Source organism: Oncorhynchus keta, chromosome 16, assembly GCF_023373465.1.
Source record: "Oncorhynchus keta strain PuntledgeMale-10-30-2019 chromosome 16, Oket_V2, whole genome shotgun sequence".
In the NCBI taxonomy this organism is placed as follows: domain Eukaryota; kingdom Metazoa; phylum Chordata; class Actinopteri; order Salmoniformes; family Salmonidae; genus Oncorhynchus; species Oncorhynchus keta.
In genome coordinates this window covers 222,028-248,969 of record NC_068436.1, presented here as the reverse complement: position 1 = coordinate 248,969, position 26,942 = coordinate 222,028, and the positions used below count along the sequence as shown (strand labels likewise).

The 26,942-nt window shown below is 42.0% G+C and overlaps 1 protein-coding gene and 1 long non-coding RNA gene across 3 annotated transcripts; one reads left to right on the top strand and one right to left on the bottom strand.

Moving 5' to 3' along the window:
* Window positions 1-320: 320 nt before the first annotated feature.
* Window positions 321-3,977, bottom strand: LOC118395658 (perilipin-2-like). Of its 2 annotated transcripts, none has more exons than XM_035789527.2 (8): window positions 3,759-3,977; window positions 3,566-3,603; window positions 3,136-3,331; window positions 2,922-3,004; window positions 2,565-2,817; window positions 2,136-2,320; window positions 1,283-1,348; window positions 321-978 (listed from the first exon to the last, which is right to left on the bottom strand). In XM_035789527.2, the coding sequence occupies exons 1-8, from the start codon at window positions 3,823-3,825 to the stop codon at window positions 583-585; spliced, it is 1,284 nt and encodes a 427-aa protein (XP_035645420.1). In that variant the 5' UTR covers window positions 3,826-3,977; the 3' UTR covers window positions 321-582. The 2 variants fall into 2 exon arrangements, with proteins under 2 accessions (XP_035645420.1, XP_035645421.1); XM_035789528.2 differs by having other exon boundaries at window positions 3,774-3,977.
* A 9,819-nt stretch (window positions 3,978-13,796) lies between these two features.
* On the top strand, window positions 13,797-19,303 carry LOC127907902 (uncharacterized). The gene is made up of 2 exons (XR_008065482.1): window positions 13,797-13,910; window positions 18,768-19,303. It is a non-coding gene; the product is annotated as an uncharacterized LOC127907902 (long non-coding RNA).
* The last annotated feature ends 7,639 nt before the right edge of the window (window positions 19,304-26,942 follow it).

Here is a 26,942-nt window from a genome sequence, read left to right as displayed (position 1 = left end):
ACCTCTACAACCAGGTGAGGAAAGTTCCTAACTGATCAATGACCTTGATCAAGGCCTATTTTTTTCCCCCTTAAGATGCACAAGAAACCTACAGATTTGTTCCCAGATCTTTGTATTTTTGCCATTGTCAAGCAAAACAGGTTTAGCAATGACAAAAAGGCAAACAAATTGTGCTCTATTACACTGGGGCACTCACATTGGGTCATTTCTTTGCTGTCAACCTAGACCAGGGCATTTCTTTGTTAACTTAGTTGCTATACGTAATCTTTATATAACATTTAGGAACATCACCCAACCATGAATGACAAGGCCAAAGGAAGTAACTTGCATTGTAATTTATTGTAGTTTAACAGATTCTTTCCACAGCATGAAGCATACAAAATTCTAGGGCCATTTACACATCGATTTGCAGTACTGCAGTGACAGAAATCCCAAACAGTCTATTGACCCAAGTCCATTAAACATATGCCCACAAGTCAAATGCATTGACATGCTGTGTTAGGACAATATTAATAAAAACCAACCACTGTATTTCAGAAGCCTACGCATATCTGAGATGACTGACTCCCAACACAAACCACATCAATATTGTTCATAGGGTGTGACAGTACACCCAAGGTCAAAAACACCTGTTTTCTTGGCAGGCCTCTTCCTCTGACCATTGGTCTGGCCCCTTGGAGTAATGGGGGGCATCTGATGACACCAGGGCCCCACCAGACAATTGAGGGACATGTTGTGGACCAGGTAGTCCAGGATGGCATCCAGAGAACCACTCACTTTGCCCTGAGGTCTGATGCCCAGGTGGGGGTCAGTGGAACTAAAGTTGTTTAAGATCTGTGAGGCAGAAAGCAGCACACACACAGCCTGCTGCTGGAGGTGGCGGGGGAGATTTTGTAGGCTGCAGGCCAGGGTCAGACAGTTTCTCTGCAGCTGGTGACTCACACTGGGAGAGACATTCAGGCAGTGGATAACCACCCCCTGGAGAAACAGAAGTTATGTACTGCTTTATATATGGTACTCTGCTGAACCATGCAAGCGAACACAACCAATGCTTGGTCTGGGAAAAGCAACAGCATGGTTGAGCACAATTCTGTTTTATTTAACATGTTAATTCAGGTACTGAAATGTTTTCAGTAAGGATTTCTCAATTAGCCACTTGAATATGAGCCAATTGCTAGGGAAAGAATTTGAGAACCCCGAGAGCAAGCTTGTAACAGTAATAATCACAGCTTTTAAGACCCATTTCCACCAACAGTACATTAGTAAATAGATTTGATAATACCTCGGTCTCCTTGTCTTCCTTCTCTTGAACGTTACTAGTCCATTCCACCAAGGCGCCAAGATTGTCCTGCACACATTAATTCCATCAGAAGCATAATGGACATTGGACTCAAAGTAGCATTTCTATTTCAAGACCATGGATTATACTGAATATAAATTCATCATGCAACAATTTCAAAGATAATAGAGTTCATATAAAAGTAGTCAGTCAATTGATATAAATTCATTATTCCCTAATCCATGACATATGCATCTGTTGGGCACAGATATCTTAAACAGGTAGGGGGTGTATCAGAAAACCAGTCAGTATCTGGTGACCACCAGCCTTATGCAGCACAACATCTCCTTCACAGAGTTGATCAAATGGTTTGTGGCCTGTGGAATGTTGTCCCACTTCAATGGCTGTGCGAAGTTGCTGGATATTGGCGGGAACTGGAGCATGCTGCCATACACGTTGATCCAGAGCATCCCAAACATGCTCAAAGGGTGACATGTCTGGTGAGTATGCAGGCCATGGAAGAACTGGGACATTTAGCTTCCAGGAAGTGTACAGACCCTTGCGACATGGGGCCGTGCAGTATCACGAGGTGATGGCAGTGGGCCTCAGGATCTCGCCATGTATCTGCATTCAAGTTTCCATCAATAAAACTAAATTGCGTTCGTTTTCTGTAGCTAATGCCTGCTCATACCATAATCCCACAGCCACCATGGAACGCACTGTTCACAACATTGACACCAGCAAACCAGGACCCCAAACTGACCTGAAACTATTAGGCTACCAAACCCTATCAGTAGGTCCCATTCCCAAATGGACTTCTAGAGAAACTGGTTTAAGCATCTACCAGGCTTATTACCAAGTGCATGGTGTGCTGAAGCAAGTTGAGGGATTTCTGACAGCAGACTTTGACAAAGCGCATCTTCTCCTCTGCCTGGTGGTATGCTCGTCTACACAGCTTGACCGTGAGGGAAACCAGTCGGACAGGAGAGCTGGGCCTGGCGGCGGCAACGTCAAAGCCCGTCACAGTCTTGACCTCGTCTTCTAAAGACAGAAGAGTAAGTGTGATGAGAGATTAGAAGAGAACACATCAGCTTTCAGTTGCCTTTCATTTGTGTCAGTATATGTTTCCAGAGGCCTTGGAAAAACATAGTTAAGGTGCAAAACATTGTTGAGTACACTTTGATATGCTGGTGTAAATAGCCCCTCACTTCCATTACGAAATATTTTGCTAAATTTCGCTATGGTGTGCCACTAATGCATACACCACAGTATTAGCATCACTCACCCATCTCTTCATCAGTCGGAGGAAGGGCTTGGTCCACCAGGGTTTCTGACAGGCTCAGTGCATTTTTCAGTCCCATACTAACCAGCTGGACAGCAGGTTCCAGGGACACAATGTTGGCTCTCCCACCACTTGCTCCTTTTGTCATCGCAACCATGCCAGTCAGGGTGTAATGCATGCAGTTCTTTGCTCCGTAGACAGCAATGACTACAGCATCTTTGGCCTCCATCATTATATTCTTCACATCTGAAACAATCTGGGTAATGACAAACAGAAATATTTCTTACAATAATATAAAAATATATTTGTCACAAAGGACAGCCAATAGAGGATTGGGACATATTTGAAGATTGAAATCACCTGCTGTGAAGGCTGTTGAAGCACTGGCAACGTACTCTCAAGCTTATCCAGGCCTTTGCATGCAAGATCATTCACAACAGAAACTGTGGGAGCACAGCATAGGGGTTGGATTTGGTGAGAGAATTGTCACAGTTCAAGCCCTGGTTTGGCCCTGGTTTGGCCTGATTCCATAAGTGGAAAAACTTGAAAGGTGACAGAGCATCAAAGTACTTACTTTGGGGCTCCAGCTTAATGATGATGGGGGTGGCACTGTTACAGGCTACGGAGGATAAGGTCGTCACACTAATCTCCACCACTTCACACAACGATCGGATGTAGGGGTGGTTGTGTTTGGTGTCACAATACAAGACAGATACAAGTGCACACGCTGAACTAACCATGGGGAGGTTAGCCAAACGAAAGACCGCATTCTGTCAAGGAACAAACCAAAAATTGTAACCACAAGTCATAACTAATAAAAATACCTATGACCAATGCAAAAAACACTTTCACTGGGTATGGCTACTTTAGATAGTCAGTACCCTAACATGTGAAGCAAGCAGTTAATATAGCTAGAACATGGTTGAGTAGTAGGAATACAAAGCATAAGGAGCATGTGCTGTCTAGGCCTAGTAGCTGGGGACAAGAATGTAAATTTAACCAACCTGACTCGAGTTAAGATTCCCAGGCATCATATTTGGCCCTATTAAGATTAGGGAATTTAAATGTATATAATTTTACAATACATTTAATTTCAAATTTACATGAGAAAAAGAGATGGTTCAAAGTATAAATGTATCGCATATGCTACCTGAGAAATGACATTTTGCTTTATAAATTGTGGCTTTGTCTATTCACCTGCCAAACTTTTACCTGCATGTTCTTCGTAAAACCACATTCTTTCTTGCGATGTCCCTTGCACCATGGCGTAATGACGATAGAATTGGTCAGCAAAAATAATATGTTAAGGCTAATCGCAAAGAAAACGCAAACAGGGTGGATCTCTATAGTATGAACTGGTGTCCTCTCCTTTGCCTTATCGGTCCTATGAATGAAATGCGACAGGTGAAACCCAATTCCTGATATATATTCATTAGGCTATTGCGTCACCTGTTGTTTCACCCAATAATGATTGACTATGAATCAGTGTAGACGAGGAAAGGAAGACGATTGAGATGCGCGCGCATGCACACAAGCGATGTCAATTACACTTTGAAGGATAACTGTGTGTGTTTGTTTTTTGCTTGCCACTTAAATTATCAATCAGATGGTGTGAACAATATGACCCAGTGTTTATGCCAGATCTGCGCCTGCAGATAAGATTTTTTTCAAGTAGCCTTTTGCCGAAAAAGTGAAGGCTTCATGGTAGGCTAGCTATCAACTTTGGCAAATTACAATTCTGTGTCGTGGAACGAGTATATTGTTTACTATTGTCATGCCGTTACATTTACATTTACATCCATAAATAATAATTTTCTAATTGCATTTTTGCATAATTTCCTAGGAGTGACATCACTTCCTAACACAGCCTAATCACGGCTACAGCTGATAATTGTTTATGCAATCGTAGTCCAATTAGAATTTTGTAGTTCATGTTATTGTTCATATTCTTTGGTTATTAGGTTTACTCATTAAATTGTTGGGAGCATGTGTGTGTCTTTCTTTATTTTCATACTTATTCATGTTCTTGTCAAATTGCAAAATTATTTTTTTCTTGCAGTCGGCATTAATGTCCATATCCCCACCTGCTGTCATCCCCACCTCCTGCTCTGACTCAGCGTTTGTGCACACAGATTACAGTGACAAGTTCCACTTTACAGGAACTGTGGCTCCTCAGGCGTCCAAAAAAGTTAACAATGAGTTCAAGCCGTTGGATGGTGACATGTCCAATACCACCACCTTCAGGTTAGTTTCAGTCAATTTATTCGGTCTACATACACTTTCAGAGATAGTTATTTCATTATATCGTCCTTAACGATATCACAAAACAACAACTGATAGGATATGATTATAGTTTAAGTCCCACCAACCATTTCCCACATTATTTCCATTAGAAATATTATTTTAATATCCAACCTTTTGATGTTACAGCACTGCAAAATCTCTCTCTGTTGCAACAAGGATTTTTAACTTCCATTTCTGCAGAGTGGGAGAGAGAGTTCCTGCGAGGTATTTACGACCGTCAAAAACTGTCCAACTCCCACAAGAGAGGGGGGCTCTTGAAACCTTTGGTTAGCTGGCACCTTTGATCTCCATCCAGGAGGGCAAGTCATGACAACTCTAAAGCCTTGACTAAAGCCGTATTACCAACACTAGTTCCTGATAAAAACAATACTTCAAATCAAATCCAATTTTATTTGTCACATACACATGGTTAGCAGATGTTAATGCGAGTGTAGCGAAATGCTTGTGCTTCTAGTTCCGACAATGCAGTAATAACCAACAAGTAATCTAACTAACAATTCCAAAACTACTGTCTTATACACAGTGTAAGGGGATAAAGAATATGTACATAAGGATATATGAATGAGTGATGGTACGGGGCAGCATACAGTAGATGGTATCGAGTACAGTATATACACATGAGATGAGTATGTAGACAAAGTAAACAAAGTGGCATAGTTAAAGTGGCTAGTGATACATGTATTACATAAGGATGCAGTCGATGATATAGAGTACAGTATATACGTATGCATATGAGATGAATAATGTAGGGTATGTAACATTATGTAAGGTAGCATTGTTTAAAGTGCCTAGTGATATATTTACATCATTTCCCATCAATTCCCATTATTAAAGTGGCTGGAGTTGGGTCAGTGTCAATGTCAGTGTGTTGGCAGCAGCCACTCAATGTTAGTGGTGGCTGTTTAACAGTCTGATGGCCTTGAGATAGAAGCTGTTTTTCAGTCTCTCGGCCCCAGCTTTGATGCACCTGTACTGACCTCGCCTTCTGGATGATAGCGGGGTGAACAGGCAGTGGCTCGGGTGGTTGATGTCCTTGATGATCTTTATGGCCTTCCTGTAACATCGGGTGGTGTAGGTGTCCTGGAGGGCAGGTAGTTTGCCCCCGGTGATGCGTTGTGCAGACCTCACTACCCTCTGGAGAGCCTTATACGGTTGTGGGCGGAGCAGTTGCCATACCAGGTGGTGATACTTTATTTTAAAGTCGAAGAATAAAATAAATGTGTTCTGAAAAAAATGCATTGTGGTTGAAATGCTACATCATTACCAAACAAATAAGATAATGTATAAAATCTGTGGAAACATGACATTTCTACACAGCTGTATAAAAACATAATAACCATTCTCCAGCCATACAGTAAATAATGAAAAGTTACAAAAGGTTGGCCTACAGTAGTCTACAATATGTGTTTTCAACTGTAATCCTGTCAAACATTTCTGGATTAATGATGTTCCTAGACTAATATCCATTATAGCTTCACACGTTTCATTATTTATATGTATGGGCAAAATGGAACCACACATGCACGGGTTGGATGCACACACTTCAACAGGCCAATCAATGTCTGTGATACGAATATGGGTGTTTGGGGGCAACCTTGCAACAATATCTATGTTTCCATTAATTTGTCCAGTGATTTTATTGTCGACATTTATACATTTGGCATAGAAAATAGTTGCGACAATTGCCTTCTAGGGTGCATTTCAGAGGAGGCTGGTGGGAGGAGCTACAGGAGAATTGGCTCATTGTAATGTTTAGAATGGAATAAATGTAATGGAGACATGTGTCTCCATGTGTGCCATATATTCCACTCCACCCATTACAATGTGTCTGTCCTCCTACAGCTCCTCTCACCATCCTCCTCTGAAATGCACCCTATAAGGCAATTGTTGCATCTATTTTCTATGCAAACCTTTTTTTAACTATCATGTGTCGATAATAACAGCTGGACTAAATGACGTTACACCTAAAGTGTCAAATAAAAATGTGGTGGGTGAAGTGTTTCTATTCCCCATTTAGGCAAATTGGCATGAATAAATTGACTGTTTAATGTCTCAGGTAGCCCGCAAAAGCCAGCATGGATAAAATACAATAATTGACAAATATTTGCCATGTTCTAATAACTCATATGTCATTGGAAACCTGCCTAGTGTATCGCCAACATTTCATTGGGAGAATCTCAATTACATAAACTCAGCAAAAAAAGAAAAGTCCCATTTTAAGGACCCTGTCTTTCAAATATAATTAGTAAAAATCCAAATAATTTCACAGATCTTTATTGTAAAGGGTTTAAACACTGTTTCCCATGCTTGTTCAAAAAACCATAAACAATTAATGAACATTCACCTGTGGAACGATCGTTAAGACACTAACAGCTTACAGATGGTAGGCAATTAAGGTCACAGGTATGAAAACTTAGGACACTAAAGAGGAATTTCTACTGACTCTGAAAAACACCAAAAGAAAGATGCCCAGGGTCCCTGCTCATCTGTGTGAACGTGCCTTAGGCATGCTGCAAGGAGGCATGAGGACTGCAGATGTGGCCAGGGCAATAAATTGCAATGTCCGTACTGTGAGACACCTAAGACAGCGCTACAGGGAGACAGGATAGACAGCTGATCGTCCTCGCAGTGGCAGACCCTGTGTAACTACACCTGCACAGGATCGGTACATCCGAACATCACACCTGCGGGACAGGTACAGAATGGCAACAACAACACCCCAAGTTACACCAGGAATGCACAATCCCTCCATCAGTGCTCAGACTGTCTGCAATAGGCTGAGAGAGGCTGGACTGAGGGCCTGTAGGCCTGTTGTAAGGCAGGTCCTCACCAGACAACATCGCCTATGGGCACAAACCCACCGTTGCTGGACTAGACAGGACTGGCAAAAAGTGCTCTTCACTGACGAGTCGCGGTTTTGTCTCACCAGGGGTGATGGTCGGATTCATGTCTATCATCGAAGGAGTGAGCGTTACACCGAGGCCTGTACTCTGGAGCGGGATCGATTTGGAGGTGGATGGTCCGTCATGGACTGGGGCGGTGTGTCACAGCATCATCGGACTGAGCATGTTGTCATTGCAGGCAATCTCAAAGCTGTGCATTACAGGGAAGACATCCTCCTCCCTCATGTGATACCTTTCCTGCAGGCTCATCCTGACATGACCCTCCAGCATCCATGCGTGATTTCCTGCAAGACAGGAAATTCAGTGTTCTGCCATGGCCAGCAAAGAGCCTGGATCTCAATCTCATTGAGCACGTCTGGGACCTGTTGGATCGGAGGGTGAGGGCTAGGGCTATTCCCCCCAGAAATGTCAGGAAACTTGCAGGTGCCTTGGTGGAAGAGTGGGGTAACATCTCACAGCAAGAACTGTCAAATCTGGTGCAGTCCATGAGGAGATGCACTGCAGTACTTAATGCAGCTGGTGGCCACATCAGATACTGACTGTTATTTTTGATTTTGAACCCCATTTTGTTCAGGGACACATTATTCCATTTATGTTAGTCACATGTCTGTGGAACTTGTTCAGTTTACATCTCAGTTGTTGAATCTGTTATGTTCATACAAATATTTACACGTTAAGTTTGCTGAAAATAAACGCAGTTGACAGTTAGAGGACGTTTCTTTTGTTGATGAGTTTACTTCTCAAGTCCTTTCTCTGCTCTCCTCGCCTCCTTCTCAAACCCATTGAAAGAGAAGGTCAGAGGGGTGGAACCTCTGGCTTTCTCATCCAATGGGTTTTGAGAAGGAGGTGATGAGAGAGGATGCGAGGAGAATGTAATTGAAATTCTACAATTGTATGGGGGGAGGTCCATTTGCTGGTTTATTTTCAAGAGGACAGAGAGGAAGAGGAAGAGAGTCCAAACTTGGCAGAAAATCTGTCTCCCTTCAGTAGGTAGCGTTTTTATCCTGTTCGAGCTTTTGTGCTGAATCCACTGCTCTGTTTCAAGAGAAACTTTATGGTCATGTCGCAGCAGTTTATAGGATGGAGATTCCAAGATGTGGGAAGTGTGCAGGAGGGCATGGGATAGAGGATTGTGTAGCTTCCGTGGATAAAGTTGTGTGAGTCAACTGTAGGGGTGCCCATGTTTCTGGGGTTCGGGAGTGTCCGGTGCGAGAGAGGCAGGTGGAGGTGGCTAGAGTCAGAGTAGTGCAGAAGGTGTTGTCGTCAGTGAAGAAAGTAGAGGATGATGGGTCAAAGTGTGAGTAGTATATCTGTGCCATCCCACAGGGATAGGCCAACGAGTGATATATGCTTCAGTAAGGTTGGCTTCTTAGCGTTCATAGCAATGGTTGTACCGCAGAAATGGAATGTAAATCACAGAAAATAGATGTTGTGGTGTTTAGGTGTGTTGAGTGGTGGTGTCCCATCCTCCGAGGCCACAGGAGCAGATAGAGTCAAAGTAGTGGGATGGGGTAGTGGGTTTTTAATGAGTGTAGGGTTAGTTGGGTGATTTTTTTGTATACTTTTTTTGTTACATGTTTAAATTATTATTATTATTTAAAAAACAATGTATCACAAAGTATCATGAATTTATATGAAAGTCCAGTTGGGGGCGGCAATGAAACATATTGGATTTCAACCGCCGTTAAAGAAGATGCAGAAGATGGCATTTTTCGTTGTTTTGCCGACCAGGCAAGGAGTTTTTGTATGAAAGTCAATGAGAGAGTGTTTAATTTGGTCAACAAAAAATGTATGGCTTGTTTGTGAGGTTTATTTGATCGAAAAGAAGTTGAGTTGCTAAGAGTATATTGATATAAGTAGGACACAAATAAATAAACGTTATGTCTCGAGATGGCAATGCATAATCATGGGATGATGCTAGTAGCATGGCTTCTAGGGCTGTTACGGTGACAGTATTACCGCCACACCGGCAGTCATGGGTCATGACCAGAGTCAAATTCTATGTGACCGTTGAGTCGTGGTAATCTCCTCTTATGCAAGGTGGACTTATGCCAATCAGTAAAGCCATTTGAAAACCCTGTCTCCTCGTTGTCAAAACACCCACAGAAGAAGAAAAGAGGAATGGGGAGCCAAGGTTTTTGATTGGCTTCGATATGGTTTCACACAATTATGCATGCATAGCCATTTGGCTAACTTCCAGCTAGCTCAAGGTGTCTGGAGGAGGTAATACTCTTCAAACAGGACCCTTTTACAGAAAATATATGCACTTTTCAGGACATCGTTAGGCAAATACCTCGGCAGTAGAGTTTTCTGAGAATTTCTGAATTGGTGTCAGAATAACAATTATGACAGCAGATCTCATGTGTCTACTCGTCCACACACTTTTCAATACCAGGCCTTAGAGACATTAGTGTGACGAGTCGATCAGGTAATTGCTACCGAGGTACCCATTTCTACTCCTGGCAGCCACCTTTCTACAAGAGATGCCGGGTGTATGGCCAACAACACGGTTAGTTTTTCTTGGAAGGACAAGGAGTCCAATGATCATGCCCAGAGACATATTTGTCAGGTCGGTGGAAGCTTCAGCCTGCAAGGCAACTCACTTGAGTCCGATGATGTAACGTTTTACATGTAGGCAAAGTGTCACACTGCAATGGACTGTATGCCAGGGAAATGCAAGGCCGCTGTCACTTCTTACTGTGACATGGCTTTAGAAAAATAACTTTGGCACTATAACTGTGCACATGTACAAACCCCATGTTCTAGATGAGGCTGTAGTAGCATTTGAGAAGGTATTGTAACTAATCTACAGGCTACAACAAGGCCGTTGAAATATTTAATACGTTTCAGAAATCACATGCAGGATGAGCAGTGCACCGTCCCCTCACTTTGTGCTCTCACAGTTTAGAGACAAACCTCTGTCTCTCCTTCTCACCTATTGTTAGAGGAAATTATAGTTGAAATGATTAATTATGTATACATTTTTGATTAAAACCATTTATTCTGATACTATTATGTTATGATATGAAATGTATGGGCTCTTGATTAAGCTGGTACTGAAAATGTAAGTAAAAACGAATTAATTGTCTGTACCTTGCGGGTTTAAGGGGGAGAGATGATATAGCTTTTCAGACAGATAACAATGTTTGGGTTGTGTTCCATTAGTGGGGAAAAGTATATATTTTAGACAGTTTGGAATGTAGTTTTATGAGGGGAGTAGAAGAAGATTTCCAGACCTGTAGACACTGATATATTGTGGGGATGGGAGAGAGTGTGTGAAACTGATGATGTCATTTTATGTTCTCTCTTTAAAATGTAATGTTCTTTGTATTTTGGGTCAGTACTCACTTGAATTAAACGCTGTTTACCTGGCTTTTAAGACTGGTCTCAATCTACTTCATGCATAATTAATGAACTTACACCTCATTAATGAACTAGAAACGAGTACGAATTTGGTTTTGGTTTTCTATCACCTATCCAAAATCATAATTACAACTATTGATAAATTATCCAGCCCGAAAATTAGAATGACAGTCCCTAGTGCTTCACGTTGAGTCTGTCACTCAAATAATTTAAGACTCTCAACTTACACAATGGCACGAGCAAAATGTACATCTGCAGACAGGGGGACATATATATACAGTATGTGCTACTAACGTTGACATACAGTATATTTATCTTGTATTTCCAGCAGTAACATTTCTCAGCACGGCCCCTGTTTTTTCCCTGTGGCATGTTAATGACAGATCGGTATCTCAATGCATTTGTTGACTAAATTATTATTTATTTCCCAGTGTGCTGACCCCAAAAGTCAACCTGATACAACAAATAAACAATTTATAAGTCGCTCTGGATAAGAGCGTCTGCTAAATGACTTAAATGTAAAATGTAAATGTAAATTTTGGGCAACCCTTTCAATTACTGGCATGGTTGACCACCCCCTTCCCTCTCTGCACTCATTCTTCTGGCGTCTCTTCATTTTCTTCTTCAGATAGCTTTACAGTTAATCCTCCCTATGGCACACATGTAACTCATGCCTGTCAAAGTGGATGGCCCTCGATAATATTTCGATTTCAATATCTGGGGAATAATCTGATTTTCCCACGCAGACAAACGTCTCACCTGAGCTGCCACCACCATCCTTTATGGTCCATTATGTCTAGTCCATTTTCCGACCAGTGCACCAGCAGCATTAGAAACATTTGGACGTGATGGTCACTCCGCGTGTACTGTCTCAGGACTCATGCCGCACTCCTGAGAGAAAAGGCAGTTGATAACTTCACCTGGAAGCTGTACACAGGTTGCTGGCTCGGACTCGGGTTTCAGGTAGTAAGTGGTGAAGAACAGGGCCATAGTGAATGCCATTGTTGCCATTACTTCAGCCGGTTAGAGGGGGTTGTTCTCTGTTCTCAGTCAAATTTTCCCTGCATCTAGATACCATCTGGAGTCAATATTGCCATAACCTCGAGAGAGGACAGACCAGAAAAACAGTTTAGGGCATTTCTGTAAGAGGTCTGGGTGCAGTGCACCATCATTTGCTAATTTCCTCATTATTCAGTTCACTAATTAATCTTTAGTAGATGTCAGAGATGCACGTCGCCAAACGCTGCATAAATATGTTTTACATATGACTGTGACTATCAACGTGTAACCGTTTCAATCATTGCGGGCTGTCGTCTACATTTGACATAGTTCATGAAATCCAATGGTAAAACACAGCGGGCTGTTCTAGATTCTCCTGGGACAAACGCATGTACAGTATTTGTACAGTATGTATGGCTGATCATGTAGGAGGTGCATCGGTATGAGAGCATTGGGGTTACTGACGAGGTGTCAGCCAGCACAGAGAGTAAGGGAGAGAGATAGAGAGGGAGAGAGTGAATAAACCTCAAGAGATGAATAAACCTTAACATGTCAGCTAAAGCAATTGAATTCAGGAATGCATTTGACTCTTTTTAATATTAGGAAAATATGGCACTGTAGAGCAAAATAATCCTAACATTTCCACACTGCAATTTTAGGCTAACTAATACCCAAACGGAGATTCAGTGAAAATAATAATCTCATTGATTTATCAAGACCAGTCCCCATGCTTGTCTCAGAGCAGCACAAAATGTTTGCTGAAATAGTTGACCACGCGTGGGTAGGCTATTGCTTCAAATCCTATTATAACAAATGGATGACTTCGGTAGTTTCAGTAAGCAACAATATGTTGCCTTCATTAGCATACTTTATTCAAATGTTTCTGTTATTCAGTGATATTTATTCCCATAGTAATTAGTTATGGATCCATCCAGATATGGTTAGAAAACAGTGCATTTGGTGGACTTGGTAAGAGTCTATTGTCCTGCTGATAGCCCATCAAGGTTGGAAGGTTTATTTTGTAAAATATTGAATTACTGTTAGTCTTGGGGATTATGGTCACGGACAGCGCTATTCGCAAACACTATCATCAGATGCCTGTGTTACGCCGAACGCGAAAGCCCAGAAAAATGATCAGGGACAATACTGTACTCTAGGGCTAATAATGAGAAGAAAAAAATGCTTTAAAAAAAAGGATTAAATAAAAGACCTCCAACCCTTTTAACAGCAAATTAGTCAATACTCGTCTGCAGCAAGAATTTAGGTTGACGAAGACCGACAACCGCCGAAACATCTATGCTATAACAACATTTCTGAATGTTACTCTGAAGTATCCATACTAACCAAAGACTCCAGGGACGTCCGTCTTTACAACAGAAAGACGGAAGATTCCAACAGAGATCATGACGACACACTGAGCGTAAATATATTGATTGATTGCAATTATTCCCGAATAAGTAAGCGTTCATGTGCCAAGGATTAGCATTTCAATTATTTTAATGATCAACTGTGTAGTGTATTTTGTCTTTCCCAGCCTTCTCAGCCACACCCACTTCTCCTTTTGTCCACCAAGCTGCCATATCGGTTTAGCCACTAGGGAACATTCCCTATCATTTCCTTGTAACCATACCTACTGTTTGTTTGTTTGTTATGCATTCCTGTGATTATTTAGTTAGTTAGTAAATAAATTATTAAGACAATTGATGTGTGGATGATTCATAGCAAAGACTGGGTTCGTTGCAGATAACCAACAATTTACGACGTTTGGATTGAGACTAAGGTGAGGTAAAGAACAATTCATTAATTAGAAGACTAATTTGATCAGATATTAAAATATCTGAAAAGTTATATTAGGAAAATTACAACTGTAATCTGAAGATTTTCCTTGGTGCCCCGACTTCCTAGTTAATTACATTTACATGATTAGTTTAATCATGTAATAATAATGACAGAGAATTGATTTGATAAAATAAGTCTTCACTTTAATGATGCCAAAGAGATAAGGGCACATGAGAAAAAAAATATCTCCTTTACTTTCCAAACTCTCCAAAATGAACTTTTATTATTATTTTATTTAGCCTTTATTGAACCAGGAAGGGCTCATTGAGATTAAAATCTCTTTTTCAAGAGCGCCCTGACCAAGATAGGCAGCACCTGTAACGGCGTTCTTCGTTTGTAGAAAGAGAGTCGGACCGAAATGCAGTGTGGTTGCTACTCATGATCTTTAATGAAGGAAAACGGAACGATACATGAAAATAACTATTACAAAATACAAAACAACAAACGGAATGTGAAACCTAATTACAGCCTATCTGGTGAAACTACACAGAGACAGGAACAATCACCCACGAAATACAAAGCGAAACTCAGGCTACCTAAATACGGTTCCCAATCAGAGACAACAAGAATCACCTGACTCTGATTGAGAACCGCCTCAGGCAGCCAAGCCTATACAACACCCCTACTCAGCCGTAATCCCAATAATACAAAAACCCCAATACGAACCACAACATATAAACCCATGTCACACCCTGGCCTAACCAAGCAAATAACGAAAACGCAAAATACAATGACCAAGGCGTGATAGCACCAAGTCATATATTTTTTTTTTACAGACAGACAACATGAAAAACAACCTGTAATCTAGTAAAAACCATTGAATTCACAAGAGTATAAAACAGCAAATTAAAAACATTGACAGGTCAGGGAATCAGCCTCAAAATCCTTCATCAGTGATTTAAAATCACCAATCGGGACAAGTTCTTCCAGTTAAAAAGTATTTTTTAAGGTGTTACAAGACGATGGCGCAGAGTATATAAAAGCCCTTTTACCAAATTCAGTTTGGACATTTGGAACAGTTAGCAGGATAAAGTCAATCGAACGAAGAGAGTACCCACCACATATATGAACAATAAAAATGCACAAATAAAAAGGTAATAAACCCAAAATGGCTTTGTAAATAAAAGAATACCAGTGACTAAGCCTATGAGTGACTAGAGAAGGCCAGCCCACCATGGTATACAAAGTGCAGTGGTGCGTAAGGGTTTTGCAGTTTAAAATAAATCTCAAAGTGGCATGGTAAAGAGTGTCAATTGATCTCAAACACTGAGCGGAAGCATTCATATATAAAATATCCCCATAATCTAGTAAAGGCATAAATGTAGCTGAAAAAGCAGTTTGCATGTTCTGGAAAGCTTTTGTAAGAGACGAGGCACTACAGTAAATAACAGTATCATCAGCATAAAAATGAAGTTGTGCATTTTGGACATTTTTGTCAAAATCATTTATATAAATAGTGAATAAGAGAGGACCAAGTACAGAGCCTTGGGGCACACCATTCAATACAGACAATTTAACAGACATAAGCCCATCAAATTGAGTGCACTGAGTTCTATCAGACAGATAGTTAGCAAACCATGCAACTGCATGCTCCGAAATAACTACACTCGACAATCTCTGCCTTAGTATAGCATGATCAACTGTATCAAAAGCCTTAGAGAGATCAAGAAAAAGTGAGACACAGTGCTGTTTTTTGTCAATGGCTTCAGTGATATCATTTAAATCCTTCACGGCTGTTGTAATTGTGCTATGTTTCTTCCTGAAGCCCGATTGGTACATTGATAAAATAGAGTTCGTAAATAAAAACTCTTTTAGCTGTTCACTTACAAGGGTTTCAAGTATTTTCACCAGGGGTGACAGCTTTGAGATTGGCCTATAATTATTTAAAAGAGTTGGATCTCCCCCTTTTAAAAGGTTTCCTAACTCTTTGAGAGCATTGCAATTCCCCTCTGGGTGAACCTTTGTTGGTTTCCTTAACTTAACAAGTGCATTGTCTGTTGGTGGCCGCTGAGTACCTGTGTCCTGTGTAACTCCTCGCCTGCTGGACTGAGCTCTGTGTTGCATGTCACTGGCTCTGCATAGTCCTGTTCCTGTCTGCTGTCCTCGTCTCTGTTGTCTGTCACTGGCTCTGCATAGTCCTGTTCCTGTCTGCTATCCTCGTCTCTGTTGTCTTGTCACTGGCTCTGCATAATCTGTTTCCTGTCTGCTGAACAGCTGATCAACGTACCTACGTACTCCTCTACCATCACCACTTGCACAGTGTACGACACGGGCCCTGTGATTTCTTGAACCAGCCCTGGTATCCATTTAGGTCTATACACAAAGTTCTTGGTATACACTGAGTCTCCGACTACAAAACTGTGAGCTTTTGCATGTTTGTCATGGTAAATGTTCTGCCCTGCTTGCTTAGCCTGCACCTTACTCTTAGGTCTGGGTGTAAAAAGACTAACGTCCACCTCAACTTCCTCCCCATCATCATCTCAGCCGGCGAAAGTCTGGTGGATGACTGTGGTGTGACACGATAGCTAACCAACGCTCTACTCGCTTTTGTCTCCAATGAGTCGCCTGCACTCTTTTTCATTAGCTCTTTGAACGTCTGAATGGCTCTCTCTGCCAAACCATTCGATGCAGGATGGTGTGGTGCCGAAGTGACGTGTGATTCCATTCTTTGTCATGAGCTCCTTACTGTTCTCACAAAGAAAACACTGAGCATTGTCTGAAACAATCATCTCTGGAATGCCATGAATACTGAAACTGTTCCTGAGGCACTCCACGGTAGCAGCAGATGTAGCTGAGCTCACTGAATATACATCCAGCCATTTTGAGTGAGCGTCTACTATCACCAAAAACATCTTCCCCGTGAAAGGACATGCATAATCTATGTGTAGCCTCTTCCAGGGCTTACTGGCCCACTCCCATGGATGTAGTGGTGCACTAGCAGGTGCCTTCCTTTGCTCTTGACATGTGGTGCAAGACTTTACCTTCCTTTCAATGTCAGAGTCCATATTAGTCCACCACATGTAGCTCCTGGCAAAGCCTTTCATTCTGGTCATGCCGGGATGACTGATGTAGTTGCTCCATCATTGCTGTATGTCCTCTCTCTGGAACGATGACATGGGCTCCCCACAGCACACAGCCGTCCTGGACACTGAGCTCGTTCTGTCTCTGTAAGTATGGAGCAAACTCTGGTCCCACATTGTGATCTGGCCACCTCCTCAGTGTGTACTCACGGACCCTCGACAGGACTGAATCTTTCGCTGTCCAGCTCTGGATTTGCTGGGAGGTCATCAGTGGGCTGCTTGGACACTCTGGGAGAGGGAGGCGCCTGAGAGCATCTGCATTACCATTGTCCTTGCCTGCTCTGCTCTGTAAGTAACAACATACTCATATGCTCGTAGTGTTACTGCCCATCTCAATATTCTAGGAGATACCATCTGTGGCACTGCTTTCATTTCATTCAACAGACTATAGATACTTATGAAACATCTGCACCCGAATATGATAGGTAACCCCTCCTTATCAAGTTGTGAATAGTTCTTCTCTAACGGTGCGAGTGCATGATACAAACCCTATTGCCCCCATCTGGCATGCGATGAGACAATACCAGTAGCATCCACGCATCCACTTCCTTCTCCATGAAGCTGCACTTACTCCATTTCAAGCGTGGCACAGCCTCCTCCAGTCACTGTAACACTCTGTCCAGTGTTCAGATGTGGTCCTGATCATTTCTTCCTGTCAGGAGAATATCATTGAGATACACTGCGCAATCCCCTGTAGAATCTCCTCCATAGTGCACTGGAAGATAGCGGGACTGGAGCTGATGCGGAAGGGTAACCTGGCATAGGTGAACAGTCCCTTGTGCGTTCACTGTGACATATTTCTTTGAATCTTCATCTAGCACAATCTGCTGGTAAGCATGACTCATGTCTAGTTTGCTGAATTTTTCTCCTCCAGCTAAGGACGTGAACATGTCCTCCATTTTAGGAATGGGGTACTGTTCTAGTGATGACACTCTGTTTACAGTTACTTTATAGTCACCACACAATCTCACTGTACCGTCTGGTTTTAACACTGGAACTAACGGTGCTGCCCAGTCTGGTTCCATGATTTTGTTGTCCTGGCAACGAGCTAACTCAGCCTCCATCTTAGTTTTCATTGCAAATGGTACTAACCTTGGTTTGAAGAAACGGGGTGTGGCATCACTTGATACATGTATCTTTGCTGTGAATCCTTTCAACGTGCCCAACTCATCCTTGAACACTTCCTCATGTTTCTTTAACACTTCCTGTAGAGGTTGCTCAGGCAGTTCAAATCCTTCATGTTCTTTTTGGCTGCTTCAATGGCCTGCGCTTTACTTAGCGCTGTTTCAAATGTCAAAAACTCCTCAGATAAAAGGCTCCGCTGTATCTTATCATCATCTACCCCACATACTAATCTGTCACGTAGCATCACTGTGAGGGTGTCTCCATAGTTACAGTCCTGTGCTAGCTTCCTTAGCTCCACCACATATTCAATAACACTTTCCTCTGGTTTCCTATGTCTTGAGTTGAATTTTCACCTTTGTACTATTTCACTCGGTTTAGGATTGAAATGTGTTTTCAGTAGACTCACCAAGTCCTCAAATAATTTATCTCCTGGCTTTGCCTGGCTCAGTAAATTCCTCATCAAGATGGAGGTTTGCACACCCACACAGCTCAGTAGAATGGCCCTTTTCTGTGTCGCATCGGCGATCTCATTTGCAACAAAAAATGGTTGAGAATTTTGCAATATTCTTCCCACAACTGTGTCTTGTTTTCAGATGGTGCCACCGATCCTACTGTGCCTGCCATCCTGTCTGTCATCTGGTCACTGCTGCCAAAGAGAGGGTGAAGTATTTGCTAGCTTCCCCACGTCGATAGCTCTCACTTACATAGCTTAGCCTTTCCTAGCTAACTAGCATGCTAATATTCACTCACGGTAGTTTCACCATTCATAACTCATAAAACTCTGTAGTCTCACCGAAAACTTCTTCTGATTTTTCCTCGTCGCCAAATGTTGTATCTTGAATAGCTCAGGAAGATCCTCAGGACCTCAGACTGGGGCGAAGGTTCATCCTCCAACAGGACAACGACCCTAAGCACACAGCCAAGACAATGCAGGAGTTGTTTTGGGACAAGTTTCTGAATATCCTTGAGTGGCTCCCCAAATACAGTTATGCCAAGCTTGTAGCATCATACCTAAGAAGACTTGAAGCTGTGATTGCTTCAACAAAGTACTGAGTAAAGGGTCTGAATACTTATGTAAATGTGATATTTCTGGTTTTTATTTAAAATAAAATTGCAAAAAATTGAAAAATCTGTTTTTGCTTCATTAATCATTATGGGGTGTGTGTAGATAGATGAGGGGGAAAAAATTATTTAATATCCATTTCAGAATTAGGCTGGGGTCTGAATATTTTCCAAATACACTGTATTTCTGGGTGATTTAAGATGTTTTATTTGTGGTTGCCAATGACTGTGTTTTTGTATTTTAATGTGTGTGTATATATATATATATATATATACACATACATATTGAGCCCTGTATAATACTACATATGTAGTATTATACAGGGCTCAATATGTCTTCCCTGTTGAAATAAAGGTTAAATAAAAAAGGCTTAAGAGGCCAAGAACAAATTTAAATTCAATTTGGCAAAATTGCAATATGATGCTCCCAATGTCTTTATGTTTAAGGTACATATTTCTCAAGGCAATAGGCATTGAGTTGGCCAATGCTTTGTTATGTTACCGCTGCTAACATGCTAGGTAGAGAAAACACCAGGAGATGTAGCTGTAAAAAAAAAGAGATGGGTAAATGCTGTTCACGTGAACATATATTTTCAATGCATTTTTCTGCGATAGGTGGGTGAGTAAAGGCTGGCGCAAGATAAGTGTGCAAACGGCATTGACCCTGCATTACACCACTGGATGTCACTGTGGCTTATTCCCTATCTTAACTGGCGATGCATTTAGAGTTGGAACACTATAGCGAACAATGTAAATAGTAAAACATGTAGCCAAGTTTAAATATGCAACAGATAATGCAGGCTTTTACACAATATCAGAGAATGCAGATATGCAGAGCAAATAAAAATAATGTTTGAATCTTGGACTCTGCAGGTCTGCAGTAACATTTATTTGTAACTGCATTTGATTTATTGACTGCTATCCTGTCTCAGCCTCCAGTATTTATGCTGCAGTAGTTTATGTGTAGGGGGAGCTAGTGATAGTCTGCTATATCTGGAGTATTTCTCCTGTCTTATCCGGTGTCCTGTGTGAATTTAAGTATGCTCTCTCTAATTCTCTCTCTCATTCTCTTTCTTTCTCTCGGAGGACCTGAGCCCTAAGACCATGCCTCAGGACTACCTGGCCTGGTGACTCCTTACTGTCCCCAGTCCACCTGGCCGTGCTGCTACTCCAGTCTCAACTGCTCTGCCTTTGGCTATGGAACCTTGACCTGTTCACCGGATGTGCTACCTGTCCCATACCTGCTGTTTTCTACTCTCTAGAGACAGAAGGAGCAGTAGAGATGCTATAAAAAGCCAACTGACATTTACACCTGAGGTGCTGACTTGTTGCACCCTCGACAACCACTGTGATTATTATTATTTGACTCTGCTGGTCATCTATAAACATTTGAACATGTTCTGTTATAATCTCCACCCGGCACAGCCAGAAGAGGACTGGTCACCCCTCATAACCTGGTTCCTCTCTATGTTTCTTCCTAGGTTCCGTGCTTCTACACCTGCATTGCTTGCTGTTTGGGGTTTTAGGCTGGGTTTCTGTACAGCACTTTGTGACTGTACATTTCATTTGATTTGATTTATCCGAGCAGGTATAACCTTCACTTGTCCTCTCCTGGCAACAAACCTTCTGATAGCATCTATGAGTCAGTGTCCAATGAATGTGCCACTTCTATATGTACAGCTCTTATGAGAGGGGGGTTACCTGGGGAGTTCTGAGATAACGGAATGCATGAAATAAACAATACTTTATAATGAAGCATTGCATTCATATCATCGCGTTTGCATAGTGCCATAGAGCAGTAGAGTAGACACACTTACAGAAGTTGCACACATGGGGTACATTTTTAGTAGCATAACGTTCAGAAAATGTTGGCCTTTTATAAATGCATTTCATGCAATTCTACGTCAATTTACATGACTGGAGACTTTGGAAGAATCTTTTTCAAAACCACGCAAATGATTGAAATGGCAGGCTACTTTGACAGAGACTAAATAAATGTTAAGTGCAACGCTTGAGAGATGAGAGTTCAGGCTCATGTCTATTGGAGCAGAGAGGGAAAGAGATCATAGAAAGTGAATCTCATTCTAGTTATGTGAGAGATACTGGCGCACTTCTCACGCAGCCACCGGTCTCAAACATATACTATGCCCACATACTCTAACTTAGCTGTGGGGCTTTACAAGTCTGAATTTCTTATAGCCTAATTTTCAAGACATCAATGTCCAGCAACATTTTTAGGCATCACTGCAGAAACCCCCGCCATGCATATGCACACATAGATGTGGGGCTTACAAGACACAAATTTCATATACTTTTCAAGACATCAATGTAGCAGAAGAACAAACATATCACAATAATTTGATTTGAAGCGCATAGTCAGATTACCGTCATAGTACAGAACAAGTTTGTAAGGGAAAAAGATGTTCCTACCTTAGTTTTCCAAAACCTCCCAGAACACAGCCATTTTCTCGTGTGTCTTCTCCTCCATATTTCTTGTTTTGCTCCTGGTGTCTGTGACACATCTGTGTCCTTTAGCAATCCATGACCTCACATAGAGGACTGGGTTGAATTGGGTCAGGGGTGGGCCAATTAGCTTCAGAAGGTGTAGCCCTGATATTGTGGAGGTATGCAGAGAGGCGCAGGTTGAGGTGCAAATCAGATTAATTTGAGAAAATCCCTGCTCGCATTCTGCACTGGAGATGGGGATGGTGCTGACCGTCATTAACAGCTCTTTACGTCCATCTGGAATGTATCCTTTATCATTACCATTAGTGTCCCTGTACTGCCTGTAGGCCCGTATGAGAATGACCATACGTGGACTGTCAATGCCAAACCGCTGGTAGAGAGATTCTATCTGTTTCTCCATACAGGGCTCCTGCGTCCTCCGGCCAGTATTGCATGCAAAGCACCTTCAGCTTCTCTATGAACTGGCTGTATCCTGTATTGTCCACTGCTCGTCCTCCTTGAGAGAACACTCTAGCCTCCATGTTCCTTGCCAAACTCTTGAAAAATTCCCTCCGATTAAGGACTCTGTCGCTTGGACTTCCACCATTAGGTTTGACGCCTTGGAAAGAGTTCTCCTGAATCCCTCTCTAGCTGAGTTGTGTGTCGGCCTGGCTGCTCTGCCATTGCACTGAATTCCCTCGCTTCCCTGGTGACTGCCCTGTGTGCAGTAATAATTTTTCAGTCTCTCTTTTGGAGCTCGAGTGACAATTCAGATAGTTCTTGAAGTGCATCACACATAAGGCCTAGCGAAATTCTTTGGTTTTCTTGATGGGGAATGTAACTGTCACAGGAAAGCTGAAGATAAACTATTGAGAGTAAGCTTAGCTCTTTTGCCATGTAGCATGTTAACTAGCTAAGCCAGGTTCGCTGTGATTGTGGTGTGGCACGAGCGGCTCCCAATACCCTTAAGTTATCCTCTCCGTCTCCTTTTTCCATCATTATGTCTGATGGTAATGAGGCTCTGGGTGACAGACCTTAAAGTTTTTGCTGCCCCTAATTTGCTTAACTTTTCTCCTATCAGTGGTGAAGTAAAGTAAGCTCTTATAAGACTGAGAACATCAGCTCAGTTCTATTTCCGCAGTTTAATTACATGCACAGTGCATTCGGAAAGTATTCAGACTCCCTTGACTTTTTCCACATTGTTACGTTACAGCATTATTCTAAAATTAATAAAATATATTTTTGTGACCATATTTCAGTTGGGGCTGGTTGAGATTTTGTGAGAGATTTCTGGTGAGACTTCCATCTCTTTCATTGTGATATACCTTCTCAGAGACCTCTGTGGACAGTTTTAATGCAAAACAAATACATTTGTTGTAGATCATATCTTCTGTATTATGAACATATAGAATTGTCATGCAAGCATGTTACCTCAAGCTATTTAAATGCATTTCTTGCACAGTGCTTCATTACATGTAGGTATCAGTAAACAAGAATATGTAGGCACTTTGAATATTTCTCAGCTGCAGACATTTGTAGATTTACATGTCAAGAATGCATACTTAATATCAGGGACCATCAACAAGGTTCAGCCGCAGGCCGAAATTTCTGGATTGGATGGTCGGGGCCGGAATATAACTACTAATAATTGAGACGGCAAATTGACAGCAAAAAAACCCAAACAGATACAGTGAGGGGAAAAAGTATTTGATCCCCTGCTGATTTTGTACATTTTCCCACTGACAAACAAATGATCAGTCTATAATTTTAATGGTAGGTTCATTTGAACAGTGAGACAGAATAACAAAAAAAAAAATGTTGCATGTCAAAAATGTTATAAATTGATTTGCATTTTAATGAGGGAAATAAGTATTTGACCCCTCTGCAAAACATGACTTAGTACTTGGTGGCAAAACCCTTGTTGGCAATCAGAGGTCAGTTTCTTGTAGTTGGCCACTAGGTTTGCACACATCTCAGGAGGGATTTTGTCCCACTCCTCTTTGCAGATCTTCTCCAAGTCATTAAGGTTTTGAGGCTGACGTTTGGCAACTCGAACCTTCAGCTCCCTCTACAGATTTTCTATGGGATTAAGGTCTGGAGACTGGCTAGGCCACTCCAGGACCTTAATGTGCTTCTTCTTGAGCCACTCCTTTGTTGCCTTGGCTGTGTGTTTTGGGTCAATGTCATGCTGGAATACCCATCCACGACCCATGCCCTGGCTGAGGGAAGGAGGTTCTCACCCAAGATTTGATGGTACATGGCCCCGTCCATCGTCCCTTTGATGCAGTGTAGTTGTCCTGTCCCCTTAGCAGAAAAACACACCCAAATCATAATGTTTCCACCTCCATGTTTGATGGTGGGGATGGTATTCTTGGGGTCATAGGCAGCATTCCTCCTCCTTCAAACACGGCGAGTTGAGTTGATGCCAAAGAGCTCCATTTTGGTCTCATCTGACCACAACACTTTCACCCAGTTGTCCACTGAATCATTCAGATGTTCATTGGCAAACTTCAGATGGGCATGTATACGTGCTTTCTTGAGCAGGGGGACCTTGCGGGCGCTGCAGTATTTCAGTCCTTCACGGCGTAGTGTGTTATCAATTGTTTTCTTGGTGACTATTGTCCCAGCTGCCTTGAGATCATTGACAAGATTCTCCTGTGTAGTTCTGGGCTGATTCCTCACCGTTCTCATGATCATTGCAACTCCACGAGGTGAGATCTTGCATGGAGCCCCAGGCCGAGGGAGATTGACAGTTCTTTTGTGTTTCTTCCATTTGCAAATAATCGCACCAACTGTTGTCACCTTCTCACCAAGCTGCTTGGTGATGGTCTTGTAGCCCATTCCAGCCTTGTGTAGGTCTACCATCTTGTCCCTGACATCCTTGGAGAGCTCTTTGGACTTGGCCACGGTGGAGAGTTTGGAATCTGATTGATTGATTGCTTCTGTGGACAGATGTCTTTTATACAAGTAACAAACTGAGATTAGGAGCACTCCCTTTAAGAGTGTGCTCCTAATCTCAGCTCGTTACCTGCATAAAAGACACCTGGGAGCCAGAAATCTTTCTGACTGAGAGGGGGTCAAATACTTATTTCCCTTATAATGCAAATAAATTTATAACAATTTCGACATGCATTTTTCTGGATTATTTTTGTTGTTATTGTCTCTCACTGTTCAAATAAACCTACCATTAAAATTATAGACGATCATTTCTTTGTCAGTGGGCAAACGTACAAAATCAGCAGGGGATCAAGTACTTTTTTCCCCCCACTGTGTGTTTGACTAAAACAAAGAATGTCAAACCTTGCTTACATTTGTATACGATCACAGCTCTCTATTATGCATGGGAATACTTGGGAACACATTTCTTAAATCAAAATCACATTTTGTGTTTAATTTTGTAACCTTGCTTAATGTTATGTATTCCGTCCTGTATTTACGTGTACAAGGACACTTATATACAGACATATGTGTATGACTGCTATATATGTAAACTAATGAGTAGAGAGATACAAGTACCTTGAAAAGTTGTGCTATCAGTGCTCACTACTACTCACTCCTATTCAATTCCGTGTATTTGGGCATCAGTAACTTTAATGTGTACTTTCTTGATATTTCACAGCACTTTTGAGGTAGCCTGCAAGTAAGCATTTCATTGCATAGTTTACACCCCGCTGTACCCTGTGTATACAATGAATACATTTTCCTATAATGGCTCTAAGGCCGATGGAAATTAAATCGTTACACGCACCAGTGCTTCAACTACACCAAAAAGGTCACCAGTAACACCTGAGAAACATCCTAGCATTTAATTATAAATATGACCATAGACAAACATGGGGAATTATTGGATCGGTTGTATTAGGACCAGACAACTTAACGTACTGAATAATTATATTCACAATATTGTTCCAAAAGTAGTCATAGATAGTAAGGCCTAGATTAAATCTGGACCACATTATAATGCAATTGACATGTAAAGGTCATGCCCGACTGATGAAAGTATTCAGACCCTTTACCTTTTTTCCCCAGTTACAGCCTTATTCTAAAATGTATTAAACATCTCAATCTACACACAACACCCCATATTGACAGAGCAAAAAAAGTTCAGAAATGTTTGCAAATGTATTGAAAACCAAAAATACCTTAAGTATTCAGACCCTTTGCTATGAAACTCGAAATTGAGCTCAGGTGCCTCGTTTCCATTGATCATCCTTGAGATGTTTCTACAACTTCGAGTCCACCTGTGGTAAATTCAATTAATTGGACCTGATTTGGAAAGGCACACACCTGTCTATGTAAAAGGTCCCACAGTTGACAGTGCATGTCAGAACAAAAACCAAGCCATGAGGTCAAATTAATTATCTGTAGAGCTACAAGACAGGAGTGTCGAGGCACAGATCTGGGGAAGGGTACCAAAAATGTCTGCAGCATTGAATATCACAGAGGCCTCCATTCTAAAATGGAAGAAGTTTGGAACCACCAAGACTCTTTCTAGAGCTGGCCGCCCGGCCAACGAGAACAATCGGGGGAGATGGGCCTTGGTCAGGGAGGTGATCAAGAACCCGATGGTCACTCTGACAGAGCTCCAGAGTTCGAGAAGGACAACCATCTCTGCAGCACTCCACCAATCAGGCCTTTATGGTAGCGGCAAGACTGAAGCCACTCCTCAATAAAAGGGCTCACGCCAGCCCGTAAGGAGTTTGCCAAAAGGCACCTAAAGGACTGACCATGAGAAACAAGGTTCTCTGGTCTGATGAAACCAAGATTGAACTCTTCGGCCTGAATGCCAAGCGTCACATCTGGAAGAAATCTGACACCATCCCTACTGTGAAGCATGGTAGTAACAGCGTCATGTTGTGGGGGATGTTTTTCAGTGGCAGGGGCTGGGAGACTAGTCAGGATCGAGGGAAAGATGAACGGAGAAAAGTACTGAGAGATCCTTGATGAAAACCTGCTCAAGAGTGCTCAGGACCTCAGACTGGGATGAAGGTTCACCTTCCAACATGACAACCCTAAGCACACAGTCAAGACAATGCAGGAGTGACTTTGGGACAAGTCTCTGAATGTCCTTGAGTGGCCCAGCCAGAGCCCGGACTTGAACGCAACCCAACTTCTCTGGAGAGACCTGAAATTAACTGTGCAGAAACGCTCCCCATCCAACCAGACAGAGCTTGAGATGATCTGCAATGAGGAATGGGAGGAACTCCCCAAAGACAGGTGTGCCAAGCTTGTAGCGTCATACCCAAGAAGGCTCGAGGCTG